The sequence below is a fragment of the Netta rufina genome (assembly GCF_964035555.1).
Source record: "Netta rufina genome assembly, chromosome: 17".
Classification (NCBI taxonomy): domain Eukaryota; kingdom Metazoa; phylum Chordata; class Aves; order Anseriformes; family Anatidae; genus Netta; species Netta rufina.
This window is the reverse complement of record NC_140141.1, coordinates 10,266,731-10,292,653: the sequence shown is the minus strand read 5'-3', so window position 1 is coordinate 10,292,653 and position 25,923 is coordinate 10,266,731. Positions and strand designations below refer to the sequence as shown.

Below are 25,923 nucleotides of genomic sequence, written 5' to 3'. Positions count from 1 at the left end.
AGCCCCCAAGCCTCAACGACTGAATTAATCTCTACCTTTCCCTCTAGGAATGGCTTTGTAATAAAAGCCAACATGCAAGACTCCTGAATTTTCATTACCCAGCTCATTGACTTGTAGCTGCTGCCGTTTTTTCCTCCTTTGCCCTTGGTTTTTGAGTTCTTTCCTGTGTTTTATTTTTTTTCCCTTTTCCCCTGGCTCTCCCCATCCACAGGCTCTGGACTCTTTCCCATCCCTAATTAGTAACATTTTGGGGCAGGAGCCTGATGATGCCTACGTGCCTGTCCGTGGGGTGCAGCCCTCCATGGGCTCCATCCCCCCCGAATATTGCAGAATATTCACCAGAAGTCCCACGAACACTGCTGTTATTTTGGTTAAAAGTCAGAAATGACGATTTGGGGCTGCAGGAGTGGGGAAGGAGGCTTTCCCCAGGGGACCATCATGTGGCCACGAGCCCCGGGTGCAGGGCGATGCGCCGGGGCCGCGTCCATCCCCGTTCCTTACTGGTTTCTCCATGTCCCATCCCTTTAGGCTCAAGTGCCACAACAAATGCACCAAAGAGGCCCCTCCGTGCCACCTGCTGATCATCCACCGCGGAGGTAAGGGCCTTTCTTCCGCTTCTGCCTCCCGGGATGCTGCCTCCAGGTAAAACTTTCAGAAGCCCCCGGGCGACTTTCGGGAGCCCGAGCCCTCGCCCCCCCCGAGGCTCCCGAAACCGCTTTGGGCGCTCTGTGAAAATTTTACCGACCGTCTTTTCCGCTTGTAGGGAGACGAGCCGTGCGGGGCGAGGCAGATTTGCATTGCAAACCGCTTCCACCCACCCTCCCCCTGCCACCTTTTCTTTTCAGATTCCCCACCGCACGGGGTAAGTGCCAAAAAGGTTTTAGCCTTTCGCTAACTCAGGGCGCACGCGTGGCACCCGGACCCACCGCGGCTCTCGGTGCATGCGGGTCCCGGCCGTGCCCCTCCGGATGCTCTCCTGGTGTTTCCGGAGCTGCCTGCCCTGAGAATCCATTGGAAATCCAGAGAAATTTGGAAATTTGGGCACTTTTGCAAGCCTGGAAAGGGAGATTTTGCGGCTGGAAGACGGGCGCCGCTTCCCACCTCTTTTCTTCCAGTTTTTGGCCGAGTGCTCCGACGGCGGAGGACGAAGGGCTGAGATCACTTAGGGGAAATGCTTTCAAAGCCAATTCCAGCTCTGAGTTTAATTTTGAGCTAATAAGGCTGCCCGTGAGCGCTAAACACCACCCGATCACCAAAAGCCTGCTCAGCAGTTCCATCCCAGGGAAACGCATTGCGCTGGTGGCACCAGGGCTCGGCGGTGGGTGACTCCCAGAAATTGGGGTCACGGCTGCGGGCTGAGAAATTGCTGGAGCCGGAGCTGCCTGCTGCACGTTTTAGGGCAGGAGCAAGGAGTGATGTGGCTTGGGGGCAGCCCCTGCAGCCGGTGTTCAGCATTAATGAATTAACCCCCCCAAAACGCTCCTAAAAGGTCCCTGCTGCGAGTGGGAGGCTCTGAGCCGGCTCCTTGGCCTGCTGCGAGGAAGAGGATGGTGGCACTGGGTGGGAAAATGCTCATGCTGGCCAAAACCCCGGGCTCCTGGTGGCTGCTGATGCTCTCCAACGTGCGCCTTTACAGCCTCCCCCTTTCTCTCTTTCCCCCCCTCCATCCCCGTCCCCCCCTGTTCCCTCTCCCCGCAGCGAGGTTAGTCCGGACAGAGTCGGTGCCCTGTGATATCAACAACCCCCTGCGGAAGCCTCCCAGGTATTCGGACCTGCACGTCAGCCAGACACTCCCCAAAACCAACAAGCTCAACAAGGTGAGCAGCGTGGCGTGGTCCCCAGACCCCTGCCCAGCAGCCACCGAGGTTCTGCTCCTGCCTCGATGCCCCACATCCCTCCTGCACACCCCAAAAGGGGAATCTCCAAAATCTTGGTGGCTTTTGCTGGGTCTTCAGCCACCCCTTGTCTGGATCCATCCCAGAGCCATCCCCTTGCTGCCACAACTTGCTCCAGTCTGTGTCCTCCCCTGGAGCATCAGACCCCTCTGCTATGTAGGAGCTTTGAAAGTCATTTTTAAAGGGAAGAATTAATTAAATTCCTGTTCCCGTGTGCCCTATGCTTGGGGCAGGAGGGGACAGGTTGGTTTTCCCCTGGATGGAGCATCTCCTGCTCCTGTGGCTCCTTGGGTTTCCAGGCACACCCACCGGGGGGTTTCTCTTTGCATTCTGTGTCCTCCAAGCTTATTTTTTTCAAATAGCTCAAAAATCATGTGGGATTGGAGCTGCTGCCTGAAACTTCAGGAAAACTGTTCCAAGTCAGACAAGCCCCGAGGAGTCTGCTCGTGTCCCTGGCCCCGCCGGTCGAGGCAGAGCGGGCAGTGCACCTGGCTGCTTTCTCTGCGCTACATTAATTGCAATAAAACAGCATGGGTTTATTTTGGAGAAAATTTAGAGTTTTTACACCCCAGGCTCTGAGGAGATCCTCAGAGTAATTATCTGCCTTGTTGTTGTTGCGGTTATGGCGTGGTGCAAATGGCTTTGGTGGCACCTGGGGAGGCTGCGGAGCTGCCGCGGGAAGCGAAAAGAAACCCAGATGCATTTTTCTTTCTAGCGTGGGTCCTTCCAGTGATTTTTTGTCATGTCGCTGCCACGCTCCTTTATTTTATTAGAGGGCACTGGGGAAGTGATTCAGCCCACTGGTACGGGCTGGGACAGGAAGGGCAGCAGCACCGGTCTCCTCCTGCCACCATGCTCCTGTCGTAGCTTTCCCCTAAGCAGGGCATAACAATGCACACCGTATATTTGTAGACCTACCTCATGCTTTGAAAGCTACAAATGAAACTCGTGCCCGTGCTGATACATAAATCTGGATGTCCTAATATGTGCAAGTGCAGATCACCGAGCTGTACCCGGCTCTGAGGATGCAATGGGGCTTTTTTAAGGAGGACTGATAGAGACCACTGGATCAGCAGCCGCTAGGAAATTGTCCTCGTACTTCTCCCAGGCTGTGACCCGAGTGCTCCTGTTCCCATTACAGTGTCGTCTATAAACGTGCTTTATCCATCAGGGCCCCTTCTTTTGTTGGTGTTTCTAAAAGCTTTTCTTCAGAGATATCCTGTTCCCTGTGCACAGCGTAGAAATCTCATTGTTCGTGGCGCTCGGTGTTGGTTTAAAAAATATTTTGCCCAGCCAAGGCTGTCATCTGTGTCAGGGCTGTACAAAGCGCACGTGGGTTTCCTGGGAAGCCCAGCTCATTTAAAACCTCATTAAATGGGACTAAATTGGGAGGCTGGTGCAGATTTCTGGGGGTTTGCCAAGGGGGAGCTCCCATCTCCAGTGGGGAAATCAGACCCTGCAACGTGTCTCCCAGCTGGGCAGCATGGGTGTGGGCAACGTGGGGAACTCCGTCCCCAGTTTTCCTTTCCAGACCCTCAAATCCTTCAGGTCCTCAGCCCTGTTTTGTCCCAGGTGGCCCTAAATAACCAATCCCAGTGTGTCCCATCACGTTTGTCCTTACCTTGATTAGGAGCAATTATTGGAGGGCAAGGTCAGCTAGCACTGGGAGATGTCCCGGGATGCTCGGGTGCTGCCTGGACCGCAGGAACCTTGTCTGGTCCTTCTAATCCTGCCTGAAATCACCCCCCTGGCCATGCTGGGGCTCTGGTTGTTCCCCAGGACTCCTGAAAACATGGGAATAGGGTGACTCGTGTCGCTGCCACTTGTCACCTGGCATCCTCCACACTGCAGCACGCCACCGTGGCACCACCCGGCACCGCTCTCACCATCTCCCCTCTCCTTTTCCCCCTTCTGTGTCGAGCAGGACCACATCCCAGTGCCCTACCAGCCGGACTCCAGCAGCAACCCGTCCTCCACCACCTCCTCCACGCCGTCCTCGCCGGCCCCGCCGCTGCCACCCAGCGCCACGCCGCCGTCCCCGCTGCACCCCTCGCCGCAGTGCCCGCGCCAGCAGAAGCAGTTCAACCTGCCGGGTACGTGCCGCGCTCCGCACCTCCACGTCAAGCCCCCAGGCACGTGTCGGGGGGGGTCTGCTGAAGGTGTCCTCGGGGTGAGGGGCTGCTCCAGGCTGGGAAAGGGGAAAAGGAAGCAGAAATGAGTTTTGGATAATTCAGGAGGGACCTCGGGAGTCTCTTGCCCAAGGTGCTGCTCAAAGCAGGGTCGGAGCGCAGGGCTTTTATCCAGACTGGTCCTGAGCAGCTCTGAGATTGAGGCTGCTAAAACTTTTCCAGGTATCCCTTAACGTGTGCCTGGTGTGTGGCCTCAATGGGAAACAAGGTCTTGTCCCTTTGCTGGGGTGCCTGGAGGGGACATCCCCGTGCTTTGGGGCAATGCATCTCCTGTTTGTAGGGTGAGGTTGGAGTGCACGTGGGGAATTGTTGGTGCTGGGGGGATCTGACATGGCTCATCCCACCGAGAGGGAAAGTGGAAAAGGACATATGGTGACAGGGTGCTGGTCCCTTTTGGCTGCAGGATGCAGGAGATGCATTAAATCCCCCAAAACGCAGGGGCTCAGCCATCCCTGGCCATGACCTTCCCCTCCCATGCACTCTAGCAGTCCCAAAAAGGGGTGACAAGGGGGACTCCCAGCTGTGACCCAGCTCCAAGACACTGAGACACTTGTGGCTAGCCTGGCACTGGTGCCCCCTTTTGGTCCATGTCCCCTCTTGGTTGGGTGGCCAGGAGGTTGGGTCCCTCCGGATGGAGCACGCCAGGGGCTGGGCAGGGTGCTGGGGGGGATAAAGAAGACAGCAGAGGAAGATGGGGGGGATGTGAGCCGCCTGCAGAGCCACCTCTGCTCCCACCCTATAGGGCTGAAGCATCCTGATGTCTGGGCAGTGTGGCCCCAAATGAGCCCTGAACAAGCCCTGGGCCCTGCGGGTGTCTTGGGGTCCCCCAGAACATTTGGTGCCCCCATCACGCTTTATTTCTGGAACAGAGACCTCCCCCCCCAGGCTGTTATTTCATCTCCTTTGAAGTGCAAACTGCAGGAGGAAGCCCGCAGCTGGCAGCAGCACCTCCTGACCCGGAGCTGGGGCTCACATCGAGCTGGTGGGGATGGAGCGGGGCAGGATCAGCCCCACAGAGCTCAGAGGGGCTCACCCCCTGCCCTATGCCCCGGGGAGAAGAGGATCTGGCCGGGCACAAAGCGGGGCTCACCGCACTTTCATCTTCCCTTGTGGGAAGTTCAGAGCGGCCTCACCAAGATGGTCATCTCGGGGATTAGGATTTGAGCTCGGGGATTGCAGCATGGTGACCTTTTTTCGCCCCAAATTACCTTTGGGTCTCCTTTGATCTTGGCTCAGGTGTGCTCGGGTCCTGCTACAGAGCTGATGGGCTGGAGCAGGCAAAAACGGGTGCAAGCAGCTGGAAATTCATCGCTTGGTGCTGCCGGGCTGATTGCACTGCTCAAACCCCGTGGGCTTTTGGTTGCAAACTGGGCATCCAAACCCCACAGGCAGCATCAGCACGCCCCGATTTTTAATTACAGATGTGAAGGGGTTGCTGATGCCAGCAAAAAGAGGAGTGAAGTTTTAAGGGCTGATGTGCAGCCAACCCAGCTGCTGTGGCTCTTGTCCCTCGAGCGATGTAGAGCTTACAATAAAAGTGTGTACGGAGGCTACGCTGGAAGCACGGGAGGGAAAATACCTCTGCACACATCAAATGGGCTTAGGGAGCCAAGGAGGGAGCGTGTGTGCGATGGATCGGGTCCTCCCTGGGTTATGGGGCAGGGACCAGGCTCGGGGCTGGCATTTCGTGGTGGGGGACTGGGTGTAGCCCTGTCTGCCTGGCACTTACCCTTCTCTTTCTTTTGCAGCCTCCCATTACTACAAGTACAAGCAGCAGTTCATTTTCCCAGGTAAGGCTCTCCTACGAAGCCGGGTGCTGAGCTGCACCCCTTGGAGAGGGGCAGGGTCCCTCTAGGGTTGGATGCATGGCTGGATTCGTGCAGGGAGGTGGAGCTGGGTCCCTCAAACCCATATATGTTCCCCCAAACCCATACATTGCTCTAGGACCGCATGTGCCATGAAGATACTACAGGGCTGGGCGGCCCCAAATTATCCCCAGAATTGCACTCGGCTCTGATCCAAGGGTTTTGGGGGCAGGAGGGAGGGCTGGGCTCCCCGGGGGCTCCCCACCGGCTCTCACTGTGCCCTCTCCTCCCCAGATGTGGTACCCGAGACGCCGACCCGAGCCCCACAGGTGGTCCTGCACCCCGTGACCTCCAACCCCATGTGAGTGCCGGGCCCTATGGAAAAGCCCTTTTGGGATGCTGGTGGCAGCGAGGGGTTTATGTGCTATAGCAGCATGTGGGAACCAAAAGTAGTTGTAAGAAGGTAGATGGGGATTTTTTTACATCATTTTCTTCCTGCTGATGCAGCCCTGCCTCTGAGATGGGGACAATTTGACCCCCCAGGTCCTGATGTCAGAAACAAGTCAAACCTGAGAAACCACCTCAATGTGCCACGAGCACCTGGCCAGACTTGTAACATGGTCAAAGCTGTGAGGTCCCAAGGGGCTTCTTGTCACCAACCCCTCCCGGGACCTCAGCGATGGATCCCATCCATCCCCCTCCTGTGCTCATTCAGCCCCTCGGGTGGCTGCAACTTGTGGGGAAGGGGCGCCTCTCCCCAATTAGCAGCAAGGCTAATTAGCCAGCACTTCTCCTCACTCATCCCCTGGGTGAGAGTGACGTACCTAGCATTGTTTTCACACCGCGGTTGTTTTTTTTTTTTTTTTTTTTTTAACAGCCTGGAAGGAAATCCATTACTTCAAATTGAAGTGGAGCCCACGTCAGAGGTGAGCTGCTGTGGGTTTTGTTTGTGGGGTGAAAGGAAAAGTCCCCAAACTGAAGTTGGTTAAACCAGGGTTTGGGGATTTGGGCGTTTGATGCCTTCGTTGTCTGTGCATCTCCAGAAACGATTGCACAGAACTGTCTGGGTCAGTGTGGGGCTCTGTGGGCACCCAAGTCACGGACACTTCAAGGCGTGTTTCAAGGCACCCGGTGAGATCAGCATCTCTGCAGCAAAGCTGCAGATAAATGAGTTAACAGCCAGGCTTGGTCCTGCCCAGGCACTGAGGGACGTGGTTTGGTGATGGGGCTGGGCAGGTTGATGGCTGGACTCGGTGATTTTGGAGGACCTTCCTAACCCAGCTGGCTCTGTGCGGGTCCCTCATGAGCTTCGTGTCTTCCCTCAGCTTTAGATACAGTGAAATTTGATGAGATGCACAGAAAATTTGGCACAGGGCGAGGATCCCCTCAGCAGCAGTTCCCCAATTTGTGTCGCATTGCGTGGTGCAGCCCCATTGAGCACCCAAGGGTGGCAGGTGGGTGCCGGTACCCACACACGATCACGTCCCCGTCCCCTCTCCTGCAGAACGAGGAAGGCGCCGAGGAGGCGCAGGAGTCGGAGGATGACTTTGAGGAGATGAACCTCTCGCTCCTCTCCGCCCGCAACTTCCCCCGCAAGGCCAGCCAGACCAGCATCTTCCTCCAGGAGTGGGACATCCCCTTCGAGCAGCTGGAGATCGGCGAGCTCATCGGCAAGGGCCGCTTCGGGCAGGTCTTCCACGGCCGCTGGCACGGGGAGGTGGCCATCCGCCTCATCGACATCGAGCGGGACAACGAGGACCAGCTGAAGGCCTTCAAGAGGGAGGTGATGGCCTACCGGCAGACGCGGCACGAGAACGTGGTGCTCTTCATGGGGGCCTGCATGAGCCCCCCGCACCTCGCCATCATCACCAGGTAGGGCCCGGCATCTCGTGTGCATGGTTTTCTTTCCAAAAAGTCCTCCTGAGGGCCAACGATACCTCTTGATAAGGTGCCAGGAGGCCAGTCCTCCTCCTAGTGGAGGGATGTCCTCCATCTCCTCTGACACATGGTGTGGGACAGCAAAACCCTCCTACGTGGGGCCAGGCAGTTTCATCTCCTGGAAACGCAGAGCCTGGAGGTTTGTTTTAACCAGGAGGAGCGCAGCACGGTGCTGTTTCAGCAGCTTCTGGCCCAGAGGGGTTTTTGTGTGGTCCCTTCCCCAGTGCTTGGATGAGTGATGGGGTCTGGAGGGTGTGAAGCAGTGGGGCAGCAGGCCCCACAAGTGGCCTGGTGGTGTGGTAATGGCTCAGGCATCTGTCTGCAGGCTTAGCAGGGCGTGAGTGTGGCATCAAATTGTCCTCGGTACAGCCAGAAGGGCAGCGGAGGTGTGGGAATCTGGGCGCACTCAAGGAGGGCTGGTGCTCCAAGGGGCTTGTCCATGGGGGCTCCTCACTCCCAAGACCCTACAAGATGAGTCACGGTCTCCTGGAGCGTTCCTTATCCTTTCCCAAAGTATTTGTCCCTGTGGTACCCCCAAAATTGTGCATGGGCCAGGGCCAGGGGAGGGAGACGTGGCCTTCGGGCACAGAATCGGAGGCACCGTGCTGCAGAGACGTGTTGAATCCCCCCGTGTCTGCCCTGATCACCAAGCCTTGACCTGCCATCATGTAAAATCCATCTATCCCTGAATATTCAGCTGCTCCCCCACCTCCAGGTGATGAGTGCAGCCAAGTTTCCCCGAGGTGAGGCTGAATTTCCATCCCTCTCCCGGCAGCGTTTCGGGACGCAGAGCCACGAGCCCTTTGCGGCGCGGGTCTGCTCGCCTCTCCAGTCCTATTCAACCCCAGGAGCGGAGCAATTTATTTGATTTTATTTTATTTAGCTCTGAAGTATTTCCTATTCTAACGCCTCTTTATATAAAACCGCTCAGGTGCTGCTCTTGACAGCTTTGACAAAATAAATACGTGCGCCGCAGCCGCTTGATGCATTAATGGGGCTGCCAAGCACGCCGCTCCGCTTTCTTTTCCTCCCCAGCTGCACCCGGTCCTTTTTAAGGTCAAAATACGGCATTACGGGATTGCTGGAAAAACAATCTGCACTCACAGCATCGCTGAGCGTTGCGTGCTCTTCGCCTACAGCCGTGAACTCACTTTTATCCCTGTTCTTCGAAGGCTGGAGCAGCATTGCTGTAGTTTTTCGGTTTCAGCCGGGGGCTGTTCAGCCTCCTCCTGCTGTGCTTGTGCTCTCTGCACGATCTGCTCGTGGCCGGTGCTGGTGCTGGGCTGGCTACGAGGGTGCTGGAGAGCTGAGGAGGAGGAGGGTGGTGGATGGAGGCGCAGAGAGCAGGCTCAGTGGATTTTTGGGAAGCCCCAAGGTGATTTCCAGGCACATTTTATTCCCTTTGGGGCTTTCTGTGGGGCTTTATTCTGCTGCTGCATTCTCAGCAGCACCACTGGGGCTCTCGTGGTGCTGCCTGGGCAGGGTGCAGGGATGCTCCCCAGTGCCTGGGGTCCCTGCCACGTCTTGGAGCCCCTCCTGCCATGGCACAGGCAGGAGCTGGTGTCTGGGGATGGTCCAAGGCACTGGGATGCTGAGGATGTGCGGACAGGAGCTGCTGGCTCTCCCAGGAGGGGCCCTGCTCCTTGGGGGTGCCCAGAGATGCCCACGCAAGGACACGGAGAATTTTCCCCACTGAGGGAAGCGAAACCCCTGGCAGCTATTGCAGCCCCCCCGGCTTCCTGCGGCAAGCTCCGAGCAGCTGCCTCTGCCTGCAAGGGGCTTCACCGCGCCGTGCAGCCCGGAGGGGTTATTTATAGGAGGGTTTATTTTTGCTTTTTCACATCCCCACGTCTTCCTTCCTGCTCAATCGTGTTATTCCAGGCCGCTCATCAGCAGGCAGCGATCTCCCCCTCCAAACCCCGCAGCCCGCGTGCAGCTTCCTGATGTGGAAACATCATCACAGCCGAGGGGAAACTGAGGCAGGGCTGCCTTTTGCCTTCTTGGGCGATAACCATTGCTCCAGCCCGAGCATCCCGAGGTGTCTCCTCCCAGCATGAGCCCACAAGTCGGGAAAAGGGGGAGAAATTCAGCTGCTCGTAGGAATGCAGCGGTGGTTTGCACGGTGGCGGCTCCGCCGGAGTTGCTAATGGATTTTCTCCTGGGTAATGAGCGGTGGGGACAGTTAGCATTCATCTTAATTAGTCTCGAGCAAGAGCGGGTGGGAGTCGTGGTGCCGCGAGTAGTGCTTAATGGACAGCGCGGGGAGCGGCTCCCAAGTCCTCGGCCGGGTGGAGAGGAGGGAGTGAGAAATTGCGGTTTGTGCAGCACGGGGGGGAGCCAGAAGTGGCTTCTGCTGGCGATGAATGAGATGAAGCCGGGTCCGGGTGAGCTCACGCTGCTGCCATCCCCATCCACAGCCACCAGGAGGGAGGTGACACCTTGGCCACCTAGGGGGACCCGGCCAGGACAGAGTATCAGAGTTTTACAGTGCTGTCAAAAAGGATCGAGCTACCCCCAGGGTGCAGAATCTGCAGGTTTCTGGGAGTCTACGTGCTCCTTCCTGGGGGAAAAAAAAAAAAAAAAGGACCCAAATTTTAGTGCTTATCTATCCTTTCTGGCACTCTGGGGTCTGGGAGAGGGGCTCAGCAGCTTGGGGCTTTTTGCGGAGGGCCCTTGTGGGATGGGAAAGTTGCTTGCAAGCAGGAAAAAAGGATGGGAAAGCTCAGCAGGGGCTGTGCACCCAGCAGTCTGGGATGCTCCTGGCTGAGTTTTGGGCTCTTGCTCCTCATGGTGCAGTGCTGGAGGGACCCCAAATTTACCGGGGTGCAACCAGGAGCCAGGTCCATCGCTGTGAGCCTCCTGCCTGGGCAGAGGAGCCACCGGGAGCGCTCTGATTGATGTCCCCAGTGTAACCCTCCAGGAAGACCAAGGAGAACGGTGAAGAACATAAAGAATTAAGCTTGACAAGGCCAGGCCCACGTAAGGAGGATTAATTTGCTGAAGGTGCCTTTCAGCAGGGGAACGTTGGGTTCTTGTGCTGGAGAGGGAGCAGCTCCCAGCGGCTCCCCGCAGCCAGCCCATGGATGGGGGGGAGCTGAGTGCTGGGGAAGAGCATAAACCAAGGGAAAATATTCCCACCTCTGCTCTGGGCAATAAGGTGTTTGAGATGTGAGATTTGAAGGCATCTCTGTGCAAAGCAGCCGCTCGGCAGAGGGCTGGCAGCTGGCTTGGTGTAGCAAGACATCCGCACCGCCCAGCGAGGCTGCTCGCGAGCCAGACATCGAGGATGAAAAGTGTCCTTTTGGTGATATCTAACTCAAAGGTCCCATTTTTAGCTGCTTTATCATGGTGTTTTTAAATGCAGGGTGGGTGCTGTTGGTCCTCCCCGCGTTCCCTGCATCACCTCCTGTCCCAGTGAGCACCTGGGGTTGGGGAAGCTGCAGGGATGTGCTCCTCTCACTCCATCTGTGGTCAAACTGGAAAAGGAGTGGAAGGAGGAAAACACCCAAAACTTTGAGGTTTATATGACCCGAACAGCAGGCTGCTGGGGTAAAGGGATGGCGCTGCAGTGCCTGGGAGCCCTGGCCCCCTGTTTCTGCAGTTAGGGGAGCTCCTCTCCTCCTGACATTTACAGTGTCCCTGCTCAGCTGCGCAGGATTTGGGGCTTGTAGACCTTACTGCTTAGGGAGCTGGGGGATGAATATTTATGGGATTCAAAGGACAGGGGGTTCTCTCCCTCGGATGCTTTGTCGGAGAGCAGAACCAGCGGGGTTTTGCCTCCCATGAACCTCCTCATGCACTGGAGTCCTCCAGCACCTGCTTTGGGGCTGAAGGAGCAGCCTCCTTTCCTACCTTTTTGGTTGTTTTCCTCCTCCAGCTTCTGCTGCACTTCTCCTTCCATAGCATTTAAAGTAATGAAGCCCATAGATCACATAATAAATAGGTATTGACTTCTTGCCACGGGCTGGATCAGAATTGATTGACCCGTGGGAATACACTTCTTTCCAATCAATAGGAGGCCATCAGGCTGGATAAATCTTGATAACGACTGACAACGGGAAAGTCAATACGTGTATTAATATATACATTAAGCGGGCATATATCTTCCGCCTGGAGACAGCGCTGCTCGTGGCAGCGGGAGGAGCGGGACTGGAGGGGAGGAGACCGAAATATTCGGAGTGAGGAGGTTTGGGGATGGGGAAAGGCATCAGCACGGTCCTTTGGGGTGTGCTTTGTGCCCGAGAGAGAGCTTGGGGCTGAGTCTGGAGTCTACGTCCCGGCTGGCAGCATCTGATCCATCCCTGTGGCCAGCTCCTTGTGGGCAGCACATTAAGGGAGCAAACACAAGGTTTTTTTTTTTTTTTTTTTTTTTTTTTGTTGTTGTTAACAATTATTACGATGGCTATTCCAGAGCAGAGTCAGGTTCGAGTGAAGCTGCTGTCTCGATCACAAGGCTTGCTGCTTCTTCAAAAGCAGGGGTTTCTCTATTTCTTTGGCATCCTGAAGCTGAGAGTAGCAGAGGGGTCAGGAAGCAGGGAACACATTAGGCTACCAGGAGGGGTGAAAGCATCCTTGCATGTCCCTGTGCACCCAGCCAGCCCACCCCATGCTGATTACAAGCGCACCCTTTCCAAAGGCACCACGTATCAAATATTCTGGGGTGACTTGTTTGCCACCAGGGCTTTAGATAAGCCTCTGGGGACCGTGGCTGCTTTGCATTCACCTGTCTCGTGGCTGTTTTCAAAGCAGCCGTAGAAGAGCTCGCCTCCTCTGCCACTATCTCCTTGAAATAAAAATGCATAGAGTTGGCTTTTTCCAAATAACTATTTTCTTCCAAAGCCGTGCCGGGGCTGTGGCTGCTGTTTGCGGGGACTGATTGCCCTCCTCCTCCTCCTTCTCCTCCTCCTCCTTCCCCAGCCCTGCTGGCTCTGTGCTATCAGGGAGGAAAATCCAGCTGCCTGCCTCCTGTCTGAGGATGTTTCCATGGGGCAGCAAGTGAGGGCTGAGCACAGCAACGTGTCTTTGTGCCTCCTGTGCCCCGTGCTGGTTTTGCTCGGCACACAGCAGGCTCTGGGACTGAACTGCTCGCTTCTGGAGGGTGCTGAGCACCCTCCTTCCCTTGCTGCTGGAGCTTTGGGAGATTTTTGTATGGAAACAAGTGTTTGCTGCTTGATAAAGCCAGGGAGAGCCTGGCTTCGGGTGGGAGGTGGATTTTGTCCTGGGAAGTGTTTTACCTCCCCAGGGATGCTCCAGGAAGGTCCGGGCTCGCTGCTGCTGCTACTCGGCCTGATGCACTCGTTGTTTTTGTATTTGTGGCCCAGCAAGGAAGGATTGTGTTCCCCCAGTGCCCAGGAGGAAGGAAACCCCACGTGGCACTTGTCACTAGCGCTGAGTGAGGAGGGAAGGCAGCTCCCTGCCTGCCAGAGGGCGTAGCGATGAGGTGGAAAATGAAGTTAAAGCTGAAGTTCCCGGGGCTGGGAAGTTCCCCCACTCGGTCTCGGGGTGTTAGTGGCTAAGGGAAGAGCTGCTGGGCTTCATGCAGATATTTCAGCAGCGGAGCATCCCGCTGAAACCAGTCCTGGCAGGGCTGGGATTTCTCAGCCCCCGATCACAGCGGGTGCTGCTGGCATCCCAGCTGGGGATCATGCAGCTCTGGGTTCCTGCACGGCACCCGACATGTGCCAGCTGTGCCTGTGCTGGTCCTGCCTGCCAAACAGCGAGTCCCAGCGATGTGCCTCTGCTTGCTGTGACGGCATCTTTCTTAATATTGCCCCCAGATCGCTCCTTTTTGGCATAATGCTAATAAGCAGTAGACTGATGGTGGATCTGGAAGCATCCAAGCAGCCTCTGCAGAGCCCTTCCTTTGCTCCGGCTTTGCCCGAGCTCAGATGTGACCTGCTGGCAGGGGTAGCTTTATATTAAAGCACTTATTAGTAATTCCCACTCTCTCCTCCTGTCTCTCCCCTGGGCGGATGATGCCGGCTATCACCATGGCATCTGAGCCCGTTCCCCATACATCAATTCAGCAGCAAGCGATGAGCTGCCCGAAGTCTGGCATTTATCACTTTGGGGTGTTCACAACGATCCTATTTAGATCCTATTTAATGGCCCACCGTCACATTTGTATGGATGGTTGGGCAGGGCGAAGAAAAGCGCACAAAACCTGCTGAAGTGACAGCCTCACGAGCTGAGCACGGCCGCCGAGGTGCCATCGGGTGCGGAATTTGTTCCAGCACGAGTGAGCAGGAGCCAGGCTGAGGTCTTAAACCCTATCGAGGTGATGGCCATCAGTACTGCAACGAGGATGAGGCTGCTCCCCCCATCAAATGGCAGAAATATCAAGAGGCAGTGCTCCTGCTCTTCCGAACTCATCCCTCCCGAATTGTTCCTCTGCAAGTCACTTTGGCTTTGCTCCCGTTGCTGATGTCTCCAGCCCACGCTGGTGAAATGCAGAGTGTTTATAAAGCAATTTGGGATTTGGCTTGCTTGGCTGAACACTTCAAAAACTCATCTTGAATAGCAAGCATCTGCAGTGGGATGGGGCCGGGGCTGTCCTGGGGCTGGGGAGGTGGTGAGGGAACATTTGGGGTCGATGTGAGGACCAGGGGACCCCGGCTTTGGAGGGATTTGAGCATCTCCCTGTTGCTTTGGTTGGGTTTGGTCTCGTGTCACCACCTTGCCTGGGTGCAGAGAGGTTTATTTCGCCTTCGTTTCAGGTGTCATGCCGCGTGATCCGAAGCGGGGTGGGTGCCACCTCCCAGCACCGACCGCTCGAGGCAGGGATGCGTGCGTGCGCCCCCGGCACCTCGCTTTGTGTGCTTTGAGCGCTCCGTGCCCGCTCCTCCCGCCCGGATGGGGACTATTCACAGCGGGCGAGGAGCGAGAGGGACCCAAATTGCCGGGGGCTGCCATGAAAAGGTTCCGCAGGTGCTTGCTAAATAGACTCAGGTGCTGCATAATAGGTGCAAACAGGGCTTTGTGGCTGCGTTGGCAGCTCCTTATCCAGCAACAAATCGCTAGCAAACACCCGGTGCGGTGCGGCTGGGTGAATTCACACCGAGGAGCTATTCATCAGCAGGGAGCGAGTCACGGGGCTGCGTCCCCGGGGACAGACCAGCAGTGGCTGCATGTCCCCAAGCATCGGGGCTCCTGTGGCCGCTGCCTCCCTTCGTGGAGCCCCCATGGCTGGGAAGGCAGCAGAGATGGGAATCTCGTCGGAAAGGATTTATCACTGCACTTTGGAGAAGCAGCAATCGGTGGTTGTTTTTTTTTCTTTTCTCCTCTTAAACCAGTCCTTTTTATTCCAGGAAAATAGCTGATGTTAACTCACTTTGGGGCTGAAATCAAAGCTAAGCTCTTAAGTTGAATTTGTAGTGTTGATTCATAACTAATCCAGCCCATAAGCAACTTCTGGTAACAGTTTGCTCCAGAGGGAAATCAGCATTTGCTGGGAGTTGGGGAGAGTTGTGATAACGTGTGCGTGTGTGCATAATGTGTGTGTGTGTGTGTGTGCAGCCAGGGACGGCGAGCTGGGGCTGAAGCTGTTAACCTGTTGCCTCGTGGGGCTTAAGCTCTACAAGTCTATTTAGCAAATCAATGCAGAAAACTTCATGGTGGAGACAGAATTCGTGTCCGTTATTATTCTGCCCCCTTCAATTCCAGCTGCAGAAAGCCAGGGGCACGGATTGCCTTTATCACTCATTCCCAAGCAATATTGAGAGCACTGGCATCCTAATCTTCAGAAAAACTCATATTTGTCCCCGACTGCAGTCAAACTATTCCGGCAGATAAAGCAGCTGGTTTAGCTAGAGAAAGCTGACGTTTGTGACTGCGGATGCTGCAGCTCGTGCGGTCACAAGTGTGGCTCCTGCAGGTGCTGGCGGCTGGGCAGGGGCGAGCAGGCAGCTGCAGGGGTGGGTGCGAGGATGCCCCGAGCCCTGCGGTGTCTTCCTGGCTCATGTGCATGGGGCAAGGCTATTTCCAACATGATCTGCAGGAATGTGCTTTGAAAGGTGCTGTCATCTTCCCCAAAGATGTGAAATTTCGTCTCGCTCTTGTTCCTGCTTCGCTGCTCAGCCTGGGCATGGTGCTCGTTAGTACAATTTGGGAATGGTGCTCGTTAGACATGTGGAGATTTGGGCTTTGGGGCACGAGGTGCTGCAAGCCCATTTGAGGGGACCAAGCAAGGATTTATCCCAACCCAACCAATTTAATCCCCAAAAGTGCTGCCGGGAGCTCAGCATTCCCCTTCTTTCTGGAGGTGAGTCCCTGCAGTTGGGTGGAAATTTGAGGACATCCACACCTGCCTTTGCTTTGCATCCCAGGGGACGGCAGCAGGCAGGAGGAGGGGAGCGTGGACAGGAGTTAAATCCTGCAACTTCGTGTTCATTAACGAGAACAAGATCAATTAACGTCTGCGCTTCCTGAAGCCTCTTTAACAAGACGCGCGCCTGCCTGGCGCTTTGTTTCTCAGGCACAGGTACCCAGTCCCATCCTTCCAAAGTTGCCTGTAATGAGCGTGGGTGGATGTAGAAAAGCAAAAAAAAGCCCCTTTTTTGTGGGCGGGAGTCGAGGCAGCATCCACCCACGTACTCCATTATGATATTCAAATGTCAATATATTTTTAATTGGTTTATATGCCCCCCCCTCCCCCTACAGCTGCCTTTGGTAATTAAGGCTCTGTAAATAGATTTTACTGTAATTGGTACGAGAAGGAAAATTGGAGGACATTGTACAGTGCATTGGGTTTTTTTTGTGTGTTTTTTATTTTTTTTTTCTCCCTGTCTTTCCTCTTTTGACTCATGTTACATCTGTGAGCATTGTATCCCACAGGGGAAGAGGCGGGGAGGAGACGCGGACAGTTTTGCACCAAAAAAAAAAAAAATAAATAAATTAAAAAGATGCTTGCTGGTGAGAGGGCCAGCTGGGCTGCTGCTGGCCGGGACATGGGGACAAGATGGGGACAAGCCCCAGGGATGGCACTGGAGGTGGCAGAGCTGGCTCCATCCCTCCCAGTGCCCCCAGTATCGCTGCTGAGCCCCCAGTGCACCCCAAGGTGCGCCACCCCCGGTGGCTGTCTGCCACCCCTGCCCTTGTCACTGGGGGATGTTGCTGGGCAGGGGATTTATCAGCCGTGCTGTTATCTTCTCCTTTTCTCCTGTCCTTCCAGCCTGTGCAAAGGACGGACTCTCTACTCGGTGGTGAGAGATGCCAAAATCGTCCTGGACGTCAACAAGACGAGGCAGATAGCGCAAGAGATCGTGAAGGTACGGCGTGCTGGGGGGAGATGGTGGCACCTCAGGGCCAGGGCAGGACCCCCCCGTGTGCATGTCAGCACCCAGCCGAGCTGGCCCAGCACCCACAGCACCTTCTGGGTCCAAAACACGGGGCTGGCAGAGATCCCTGCAGCTCCCAGGGGATCCAAGGGCACCGCGGCTGGCCCAGCCTGGTGCCAACTCCTCTTCCCCCTTGGAGGTGAAGGAGTTTTAGGTCCAGCTCTTCCACAGTTGGACATTCCTCTCCTCCTGGCACCAAGAAAAAGATAGTTGGGGGAAGGTTGCCGTGGGTTCATGGGGCTGGGAGAAACGGGGAGGTGCAAGGGGTGTTGGGCAGATGTGGCTGTGCCCTGCGTTGTGATGATGGAGAGAAGTAACAAGAGGTGAACCCCAAGTCTTTGCTGGGGCACCTGGCTGGCCATGGGTGCTCCTGGCCCACCCCATGGGGTTCCATGCCCATCCCATGGGTGCTCCCAGCCCCTTGGGTTACGCCATCCACCCCGTGCGTGCCCCAGCCTGGGTGGTGGCACCTTCTTGCAAAGCTCTGGATTGAATTTGGGGTGTCCGCTTTTTTTCTTCTTCTTCCTTTTTTTTTTTTTTCCTGATCTGTATTTTCTATTTTTAAAAGAAGGATTTTTCCTGCTGAGCAAACATCTCAAGCATCAAATATGTTCTTGCCTCCCAAATGCTCACAGCAGGAGTTGATGGCTCGGGCCGGCCCCTCTCTCTGTACCAGTTGTTTCCTCCTACTGGTTGGGGTTTCAAGGAGCGGGCTGGGAGGCTGCTGTCTCCTGCGGCTGCCCTGTATTTGGCGTGGGTTGGGGACCTGAAGCCCTTCATGGCTTTGCAGGGAAACACTAGCAGAGGAGAACTCAGCAGGGCTGGACCCATGAGAAGGGAGCATCACTGTGAAAATTTCACCCGTGACATTTGCCGAAGCAAATCAGCAAAAATGCTGTAGACCCAGCTTCATCCTCAATGGCAAACTCCTGCACCCTCTCCTCTATGACAGGGCTTGGTTGGGTGTCCCCTGAAACCCGCACCGGGCAGGGGATGCTGGCTCTGCCCTGAGGAGGTGGTGGAGCTGCAATTAGCAGAGGTCTAATTGCACGGGGTGGGCTTTGGCAGGGCTGGGGAGCAGCGCCCCGAGGAGGTGCGGGTCGGGTGACGCGGGGAGCTTTGGCTCCGCCACCCAGCCCAGCGCTGGAGTGACTTTATCTTTTGATTCTCCGCATGAGACAAGAGATCCTTTAAGCTTATTGGATTACCGGGTGCAAGGGCTCTTGTTCCGCTGCGATCCTCGGGAGCCGAAAGTTAATTTGTTTAAGGAGCGAAGCCGGCAGAGGGAGCTGGCTTTTCGCTCACGCGGGGCATCGGAGCAAATGACGGCGCTGCCGTGCCTTGTCTCAGATGGAATTTGCTGTGGGATCTGTGGTATCCCCCGCGGAGTCACCGGCTTCGTCAGAGGGGCTGATTGCTCCTCCAGGAATGCCTGCAGCAAAGTTTTTCCCGTGCTCCCTGGTCTCTAAATGCATCGTGGAGCACAGCCATCGTGGCAGTCATCAGCTCGCAGGAGGCTCGGTGGCACGGCTGGAGGGTGTCCCAACCTGGACCTTGGCACCCACAGCCCCTTCAGGAAGCATCCTTCCCCATTCTAACCTTCCCCATTCTAACCACTGCATCCCAGCTCTGAAACTCAGCCCCCAAACCCGGTTTCTTCCCAAGACCCTCAGCAGGAGGTCGTGGAGGCTGCACCCTCCTCCTGTGGTGCAGGGTCTGGGTGAGCACCCGGATTTCGGCGTGGTGCTTGGCCTCAGGATGGGCAGCATTCATGAGCTGATTGCAGGGTGATTGACAGCCCCAAAATGCCAGGAAATAATTGCACAGTAGATGCAGCACCGTATAGCTGCCGCATGAAGAACATGAGGCACAAAGGCACTGGCGGTGTCTTACAGCAGATTTTAAAACCTTATCCTTGCTCCATGTGCTGGGACTTGCAGATTCCTAACGAATCCAGCTCTGGCTGTGGCACCTTGGGCATCTGCAGCCCCCTGGTTACCCAGGGCGAGTTCCCACGTGGTCCATGGCCATACATGAAATGATCAGAGCTCAGATGGTGCCTTGTGGAAACCCACTTCAACCCTCCCGTGCCAGTGGTGAACTGATAATTGCTCTCAAGCAACAGCTTAGTCACCCCTTCAGCATTAATCCTTGGGTCCTTCCATCTGGAACAAGTTTCCCCAGTCTGCTTAGGAGGATGAAAAGTGGGGCAGCACCACGAGCCTTGCAGCCAGGATAAATGTCCCCAGCGCCGTCCCGTTGAGCTACGTGTCCGCCCGCAGGCTGCTCCATCAGATGCCGCGTAACAAGCCCGGTGCAGCCGAGTTTGGATTTCCCACCCGCGGCCTTTTTTTTTGCCTCATTAGCAATAATTTTAATTAACTGGCAAGTAGTTTTTCCTAGGGGAAGGGAATTAAGGCAGGACTCCTGCGAGGCTCTTGTTCCAAGTCTAACCGTGCCGGTGCGCACGTGGGAAGCCCTAATGGCTCCGGCAGGGGATGTGATAGTGGGATGGAGAGCGTTGCCTTGTTCCCCCTCTGCTCCCAACCCCAAAAGAGAAGAAAGGCGAAAACATCACCATCAGTTTCCCAGCGGAGGATTTCAGGGATGCTGCTTTGCTTTGCCATTTCTTTCTCTGTGTAATCAATTAATCAGGGAGCAGTCGTGGGGTTGCCCCTTTTCTGGTGTTATCCTCTTCGTTTGTGCTTCTTGTTCAGTTCTTTCTTTTTTTTTTTTTTTCCTCTCCCTTCTGCCCTAGGGGATGGGGTACCTGCATGCCAAGGGGATCCTTCACAAGGACCTCAAGTCCAAAAATGTTTTCTATGACAACGGGAAGGTGGTGATCACGGACTTCGGCCTCTTCAGCATCTCGGGTGTTCTCCAAGCAGGCAGGTAGGACACGGCGTGATGGCAATCCTGGGTTTGTCCCCAGTTCTGGAGCTCCCCTTTGAGCTGGGGACATGGGGCGGGACCCCAAAAGCTAATCTGCATGTGGCTGCCTGGGTCTGCAGCCTTGGTGGACACCAGGACAAGGGGGCCTTTGGGTGTCCACTCCACCAGGGCCAGGAAAGCTGCTTTAATTCCTTGTCCTTTCCCCAATGATATTGCTATAATCCGATGGCATCTGCTCCATTCCATGCTCCTTGGCTGCTGAATGATGCCGTGCTGGTGACCTTTTGGATGCTACAGACATCTGGCTGTGGTGTCTGCACCAAGCCAGGGCATGGAGCAGAGCGCAGCAAGCAGGGAGCCAAGCTCAGGACATTTACAGCATTACAACATTTCGTTATATCTTTCAGTTTGAAGTCAAGCATATTTAGTAAATGTTCCCTATTTTTTTTTTTTATTATTTTTTAAAGTGTTTGGGAAGGTTTGCAAGCTGTATGCATGGCAGCGCAGAGAGTTTCAGCAGTCATTCAAAGGAAGAAGAGCAAAGCTGGGTGGGAGAAAGGAAATGAGAGGAAAAAGAGTAGAGGTTTTATTTTCTGGTTTGGGTAATACTGAACAAAAACCATTGCTGGTTGTGTGGTGCCCAGCTGGCTTTCTGGGGCTGCTTTTGGCCTCACATGGTGCTGCTGGAGAGGTTGTGGCTGGGGGGACTTTGCTCCTGCCTGTATGAGGCTGCAGCTCACTGCAGCAGCAAGCAAAAGGCTTTGGGTAAAAATGGGCAGATTTTGCCAGGGGGCAAAGATTTTTCAGGAATGAATGTGTTGTGGATGTGTCCCACGGTTGGTCAGAGCCTACGATATTTCCACGATGTTATCATCAGCAATGCTCTGGAGATAAAAAGCAAGGTGAGGCACTGGGGAAATGGGAACCTGGTGCTGTGGGTGATGCACGGCTGTCTCTGCCCAAGATCGGGATGACATTGCGGGATGAAGCCACGAAGACTGCTCAGGAGAGGAAGGAAGGCACACGGGGCTGGGCAGAAATACGAGGTCTAACAGGAACAAGCAGCATTTTGCTAGGAAAATGGAAATCCTTCAGGAGGAGCTTTGGGGATGGCTGCCCTGGACTGCTGGCCCCCCAACGTGTCTTCTGCTGGTGAAGAGCTGGGGGAAGGCTGGGATCTGCACTCATCATTCACCACAGGTTCTGAAGCAGAAAGTGCCTGCAGGTCTGGTTTCCCTGCTCAGGGTGGCTCCTTACGGCTGGCTACGCTCTCTGGCAGATGAGGAACAGGAATCGAGCCCAACCTGGGTTCCCTGGAGGCTCCCCACATGTGTGTGAGCAAATGTTTGCAGGTCAGGTGAAGGTTGGGGATGTCACTTTATGTGACTGAGGGCTACAGCCTGGCCTGTTTTCCCAAGGGCTAAAAATTGCTGGGGTTTCCAATTCCTCCTGACCCACCCAGCACAAGGCTGCCTGGAGTTCATGCGAGCACCCGGCACAGCGAGGCGCTCACCCTGCTTGATGTGAAAAGGCTATTGAAACTATCTTATCCTGGTGATCTTGTCTTTATTTTTTCCTGTATTTAAACATCGCAGGGCTCGGTAGGGCTGCTCTGTAATTAGGAGAGGCGTGGGGTGGCTTGGAGTAGGCTGAAGAGCTCTTCTGCTCTCACTCTTGCTCTGCCGTTTAGCAGTGGTGCTCGGCACTCAGCTGGTGGTGCTCCTCTGGTAGTCAAAGCAGGCAGGGCAGTTATGAAGGCAGGTGAGCTTTTGTTACAAAACCTCAAATTGTCGTAATTTCACCAAATTTGGGATTGCACTGCCCGCGTGGTGGGGCACTAAGGAGAGGAGCCATCGAGTCCCAGGGCTCCTTCAGCAGTCGTGCGCTCTGTGTGCGTCCCCACACATCCTTGGGAAGGAGTCAAGGCACAAACTGAGAAAACTTCCTCCATGGGTGACAGCGAGCTCTTCCTTCTCACGGGGCAGTTCTGTTACCTCCTGAAGAATGACGCTGCCAAATTCTTCATTGACATGCAGTGAAGCTGCTTAACATCTTACCACCCACCGGCTGCTCTGCGCTCCCTGCCTGCTGTAGCGCCAAGGCGACACCGGCTCCTTTCCAGCCCTCCTGTGTCCCACCACCGTGGTCAGGAACATGTCCCCACCGTGGCCACCTCCTTGCTGCTGTCAGGGGAGAAGCATTAATTTGGTAAAGCAGCTCCAGAAGGAGCAGGAGCAAGCAGAGCAAGGCACGAGTTGTGCCTCTGGTGCATCCTAGGTGCTGTGGGAGGAAGCCACCAGCATCATCCTCAGCTGTCGGCCAAATGTATTTGTACTGGCTGGGAAGGATCTTGAGGAGGTAGGGAAATGATGGCCTGGAGGGGCTCTTTGGGGTCAAACACCTGAAAACACTCATTTCTGGATTGCTATAGGGTGATTTGGGTTGGAAGAGACCTTCGGAGGTCCCTAGCCCCTGCTCAGATCAAAGCAGGACCAGCGCAGGTGTTTGTGCTGTTGGGGTTTACCCAAGATAATGCTTTACCCTGCTCTTCCAAGGCATTTTGGCACAATGGTCACAGTGAGGACCATGACAGAGCAAGGTGCCAGCCCCAGTTGTGCTCCACCACCTGGCAGGGACAGGCACGAAGCCACCATGCCTGCTGGCATTGATCCCAGGGGGGTTAAAGCCCAGCCTTGTGAGGATGCCCTGGGGAAAACCAAGCATAAATGGGCAGAAGGAGCAGGGGCTAGAGGCTGCTGGTGGCGATGCCTGCCCCGCGGTACCCATGGTCTTGTCTCCGTGTTTTGGCAGGAGGGAGAACAAGCTGCGGATCCAGAACGGGTGGTTGTGCCACCTCGCCCCCGAGATCATCCGCCAGCTCTCACCCGACACCGAGGAGGACAAGCTGCCCTTCTCCAAGCACTCGGATGTTTTTGCACTGGGGTGAGTCCCTGCGGCGTGGCCTGAGACCATCACTGGGCTCAGGGCATCATCCTGCTTCCAGAGAGCTTGGGTTCAACCCCCTCGATCACCAAGTCCTCCTGTTTCACGTGTAGACAAGGGTGACTTGAGGAAATTGACTCTTCCTGGTATGGATACTGATGAGGAAGCTCCTGGAATGGAATGGGGATGAAGTGGGACGAGGATGGCATGGGAAGGGGATGTGATGGGTTGTGGTAGGATGAGGCAGTGGGATGGGGATGCCGTGGGAAGGGACCACAGATCCCAAAGCCACCAAACTCCCCCGATTCTCCTGGCTGGATGCCTGCTGGTCTGAGCGGCGGGGGCTGCCGCGGGGGCTGAACGCGCAGGGGGAGGAGATGCCAGGAGGCTGAGCAGAGGAGAATTGATGAGTCTCCTTCAGTGGGAGCGTTCAGCCGACCGGCTCATCGCTCCGGCTATTTGTCTAGAAGAAAGCATCCTTTATGGCAGGAGCCCCATCACGCCCCAATAAAACCTTTCCCGAGATAGGCGGGAGGTTTTATCTGGAGGATTAATTTTCTCGTGCACACCTTGAAGACTGCGGGCCACGGCGGTTACTTTACGTGAAGCTCTTATCTGAGGCAATATTTCCATCAAAACCATCGTAATTAAAGCTGAAAGGGTTTGGAGCTCTCCTCCCCCCGAGGTAGAACTTGAGCACAAAGAAAAAAAAAAAAAGAAAGAGAAAAAAGAAGTAATTAAGGGATCTGGTCAGGCTAAGTGAAAGCTGGTTACTTTGTCTTTTTAATTCGAGAATGAGCAATTCAGTAAAGGAGCCAGCAGTTTCCTTTAAAGATTTTCTCATAATTTCACTCTTTCATGTTTCTGTGCCCTCCTGCGAGCTGGGCAGGATGCCGGACGGTCCCTGTGGGCTGTCACTGTCACAGCTCCCCTTGGAGATAATTCCCCTCCTGTGATTTGGGGACAGTAACAGGCAAAGAGCTTTTAGAGACTCTGGGGAAGGCGAAAAGTCAGCGCTCAAGCTCCCAGATAGAAACCTGAATTTTGCAGCATTTAATGCATCCAGGCACCACCAAAACCCTGCGGTGGGTTCTCCCTGTGCCCACCGAGCATCTTGTCCCTGCTGCCTGCCTTGTGCTGCCGAGCACAGCGCACGCAGATATTTTATCCCCCTTGAGTCCCTTCGCAGCAAATTTTATAAACGTGGAGCAAAACAATAGGCACGGACAGGGCTGCCTGCCTGCAGCATCGCCGCATGAGATTGATGCTGCTTCGAAGTGAGGGGGAAGTGGCTGGAGAATCCCATGTGGTGGAGCTGTTTCGGGTCTGGGGATGATTCCCCGGGTGGGGATGTTCACCTTTCCCCTGCTCGTGCTCCTGCGTGCAGGGATGGAGGGGAGCACTGATGTCTTTGTGACGAGCACCGAGCATCTCTGGCCGTAAGGACAGGCGGTCAGACAGCATGTGGATGGGTTTGGGGCAGGGAGAGGTGGCTGCGGGTGTGGGATATTGAGCCGTGCCCCCTCGGGGTGGCTCCTTGCTGCCCCTGATCCTCCTGTCTCCCACCAGCACCATCTGGTACGAGCTGCACGCGCGGGAGTGGCCCTTCAAGACGCAGCCGGCGGAGGCGATCATATGGCAGGTGGGACGGGGGATGAAGCCCAACCTCAGCCAGATCGGGATGGGCAAGGAGATCTCGGTACGTGCCGTGGGGCAGGCGGATCCCTGCATGCGTGCGCGGAGGGGGGATGTGCTTCGGGAAATGCTCTGTGCTACCTGCAAGCGAAAAAAATAATCAAAGGGTTCCTCGGGTGAGGTTTGGTCCTGCTGTCACTGTGCCAGCTTGCACCTCAGCCCTGCACAAGGATGTGGGGACGGGGACGGGGCTCCTTGCAGGGGATGCGGGGTGGATATGGGGTGCACGGGTGGGTGGTAGGCGAGGGGATGGCTCCGGGTGCTCACGTGCTCACCCTGTGCGGCTGCAGGACATCCTGCTCTTCTGCTGGGCCTACGAGCAGGAGGAGCGCCCCACCTTCACCAAGCTCATGGACATGCTGGAGAAACTGCCAAAGCGCAACCGCCGCCTTTCCCACCCGGGCCACTTCTGGAAGTCGGCGGAGTAAGTCCCTGCCCGCGCCCCCCAGGACCTAGGGGAGAGGTGTGGGGGTCCCCTAGGGTGAGCTAAGGGAGAGCAGCGAGGGCAATTCTGGCTGCTGCAGGTCCTGCTTGTGCCCCACCGAGGGCTCTGAGGCACAGATTTTTCCTCCTGCCCCTGATAACCAAACCTCCCTTCCTTCCCTGTGCCCCAAAGCCGGGGGCTTGAGTGTCCCCTGTGCCACCTGCGTGTCCCCGTGTGCTCGGTGCTCCCAGGAGCAGCACGAAGCCAGCAGTCAGACGGCCCCAACATCACCCAGACTTTAAGCCATTAATCAGGATGGAAGTTAATTGCCAGCCCATGCTCCGAGCAGGCACCAGGACGGCTCCGGCAGCCGGGCAAGGAAAGCTGAAGGTTGATGAACCCCAAAGCAGCAGGCTGTGCAATTGCTCAGTCAGCTCTGAGCAGGTTTTGCAATCACCGAGCCACACTCGGGCTGCCCGGCAGCTTCCCCTTCATTCCCGGCCCCATAACCTGCTCACAGCTGGCTCCCACCTTAATGCCTGGTGCTGGGGGCCACAGATGGGTCCTAGGACCTCTCTGGTGCAGGAGCATCCCTGCACAAAGGTTGTGGGGGCAAGGGACAAAAAGCCCCTGGGGGGTCCTGCTGTTGCTGCAAGCCCTTTTCCCCTTGGGAACCTAACCGGTAACATGTCGGCAGGATGGGTGCGGAGGGTTTTTGGGGAGGTTTCTGCAAAACCATGCTGACTCTGCCATTTTGTCCCCTTTCCAGGCTGTGACCGGAGGAGCTGAGGGACGGTGCCTTCCTCC

The 25,923-nt window shown here is 55.8% G+C and overlaps 1 protein-coding gene across 1 annotated transcript in view; it reads left to right on the top strand.

Moving 5' to 3' along the window:
* KSR2 (kinase suppressor of ras 2) overlaps positions 1-25,120 on the top strand; it is a gene marked incomplete at both ends in the record, with an annotated part of 54,064 nt that extends 28,944 nt beyond the window's left edge. The window contains 12 exon segments of the mRNA XM_084297150.1: positions 529-596; positions 1,699-1,817; positions 3,820-3,988; positions 5,833-5,874; positions 6,184-6,250; positions 6,767-6,815; positions 7,394-7,761; positions 16,997-17,093; positions 19,921-20,054; positions 22,866-22,997; positions 24,567-24,696; positions 24,983-25,120. Coding sequence (XP_084153276.1) covers positions 529-596; positions 1,699-1,817; positions 3,820-3,988; positions 5,833-5,874; positions 6,184-6,250; positions 6,767-6,815; positions 7,394-7,761; positions 16,997-17,093; positions 19,921-20,054; positions 22,866-22,997; positions 24,567-24,696; positions 24,983-25,120 — 1,513 coding nt within the window.
* Positions 25,121-25,923: the final 803 nt, after the last annotated feature.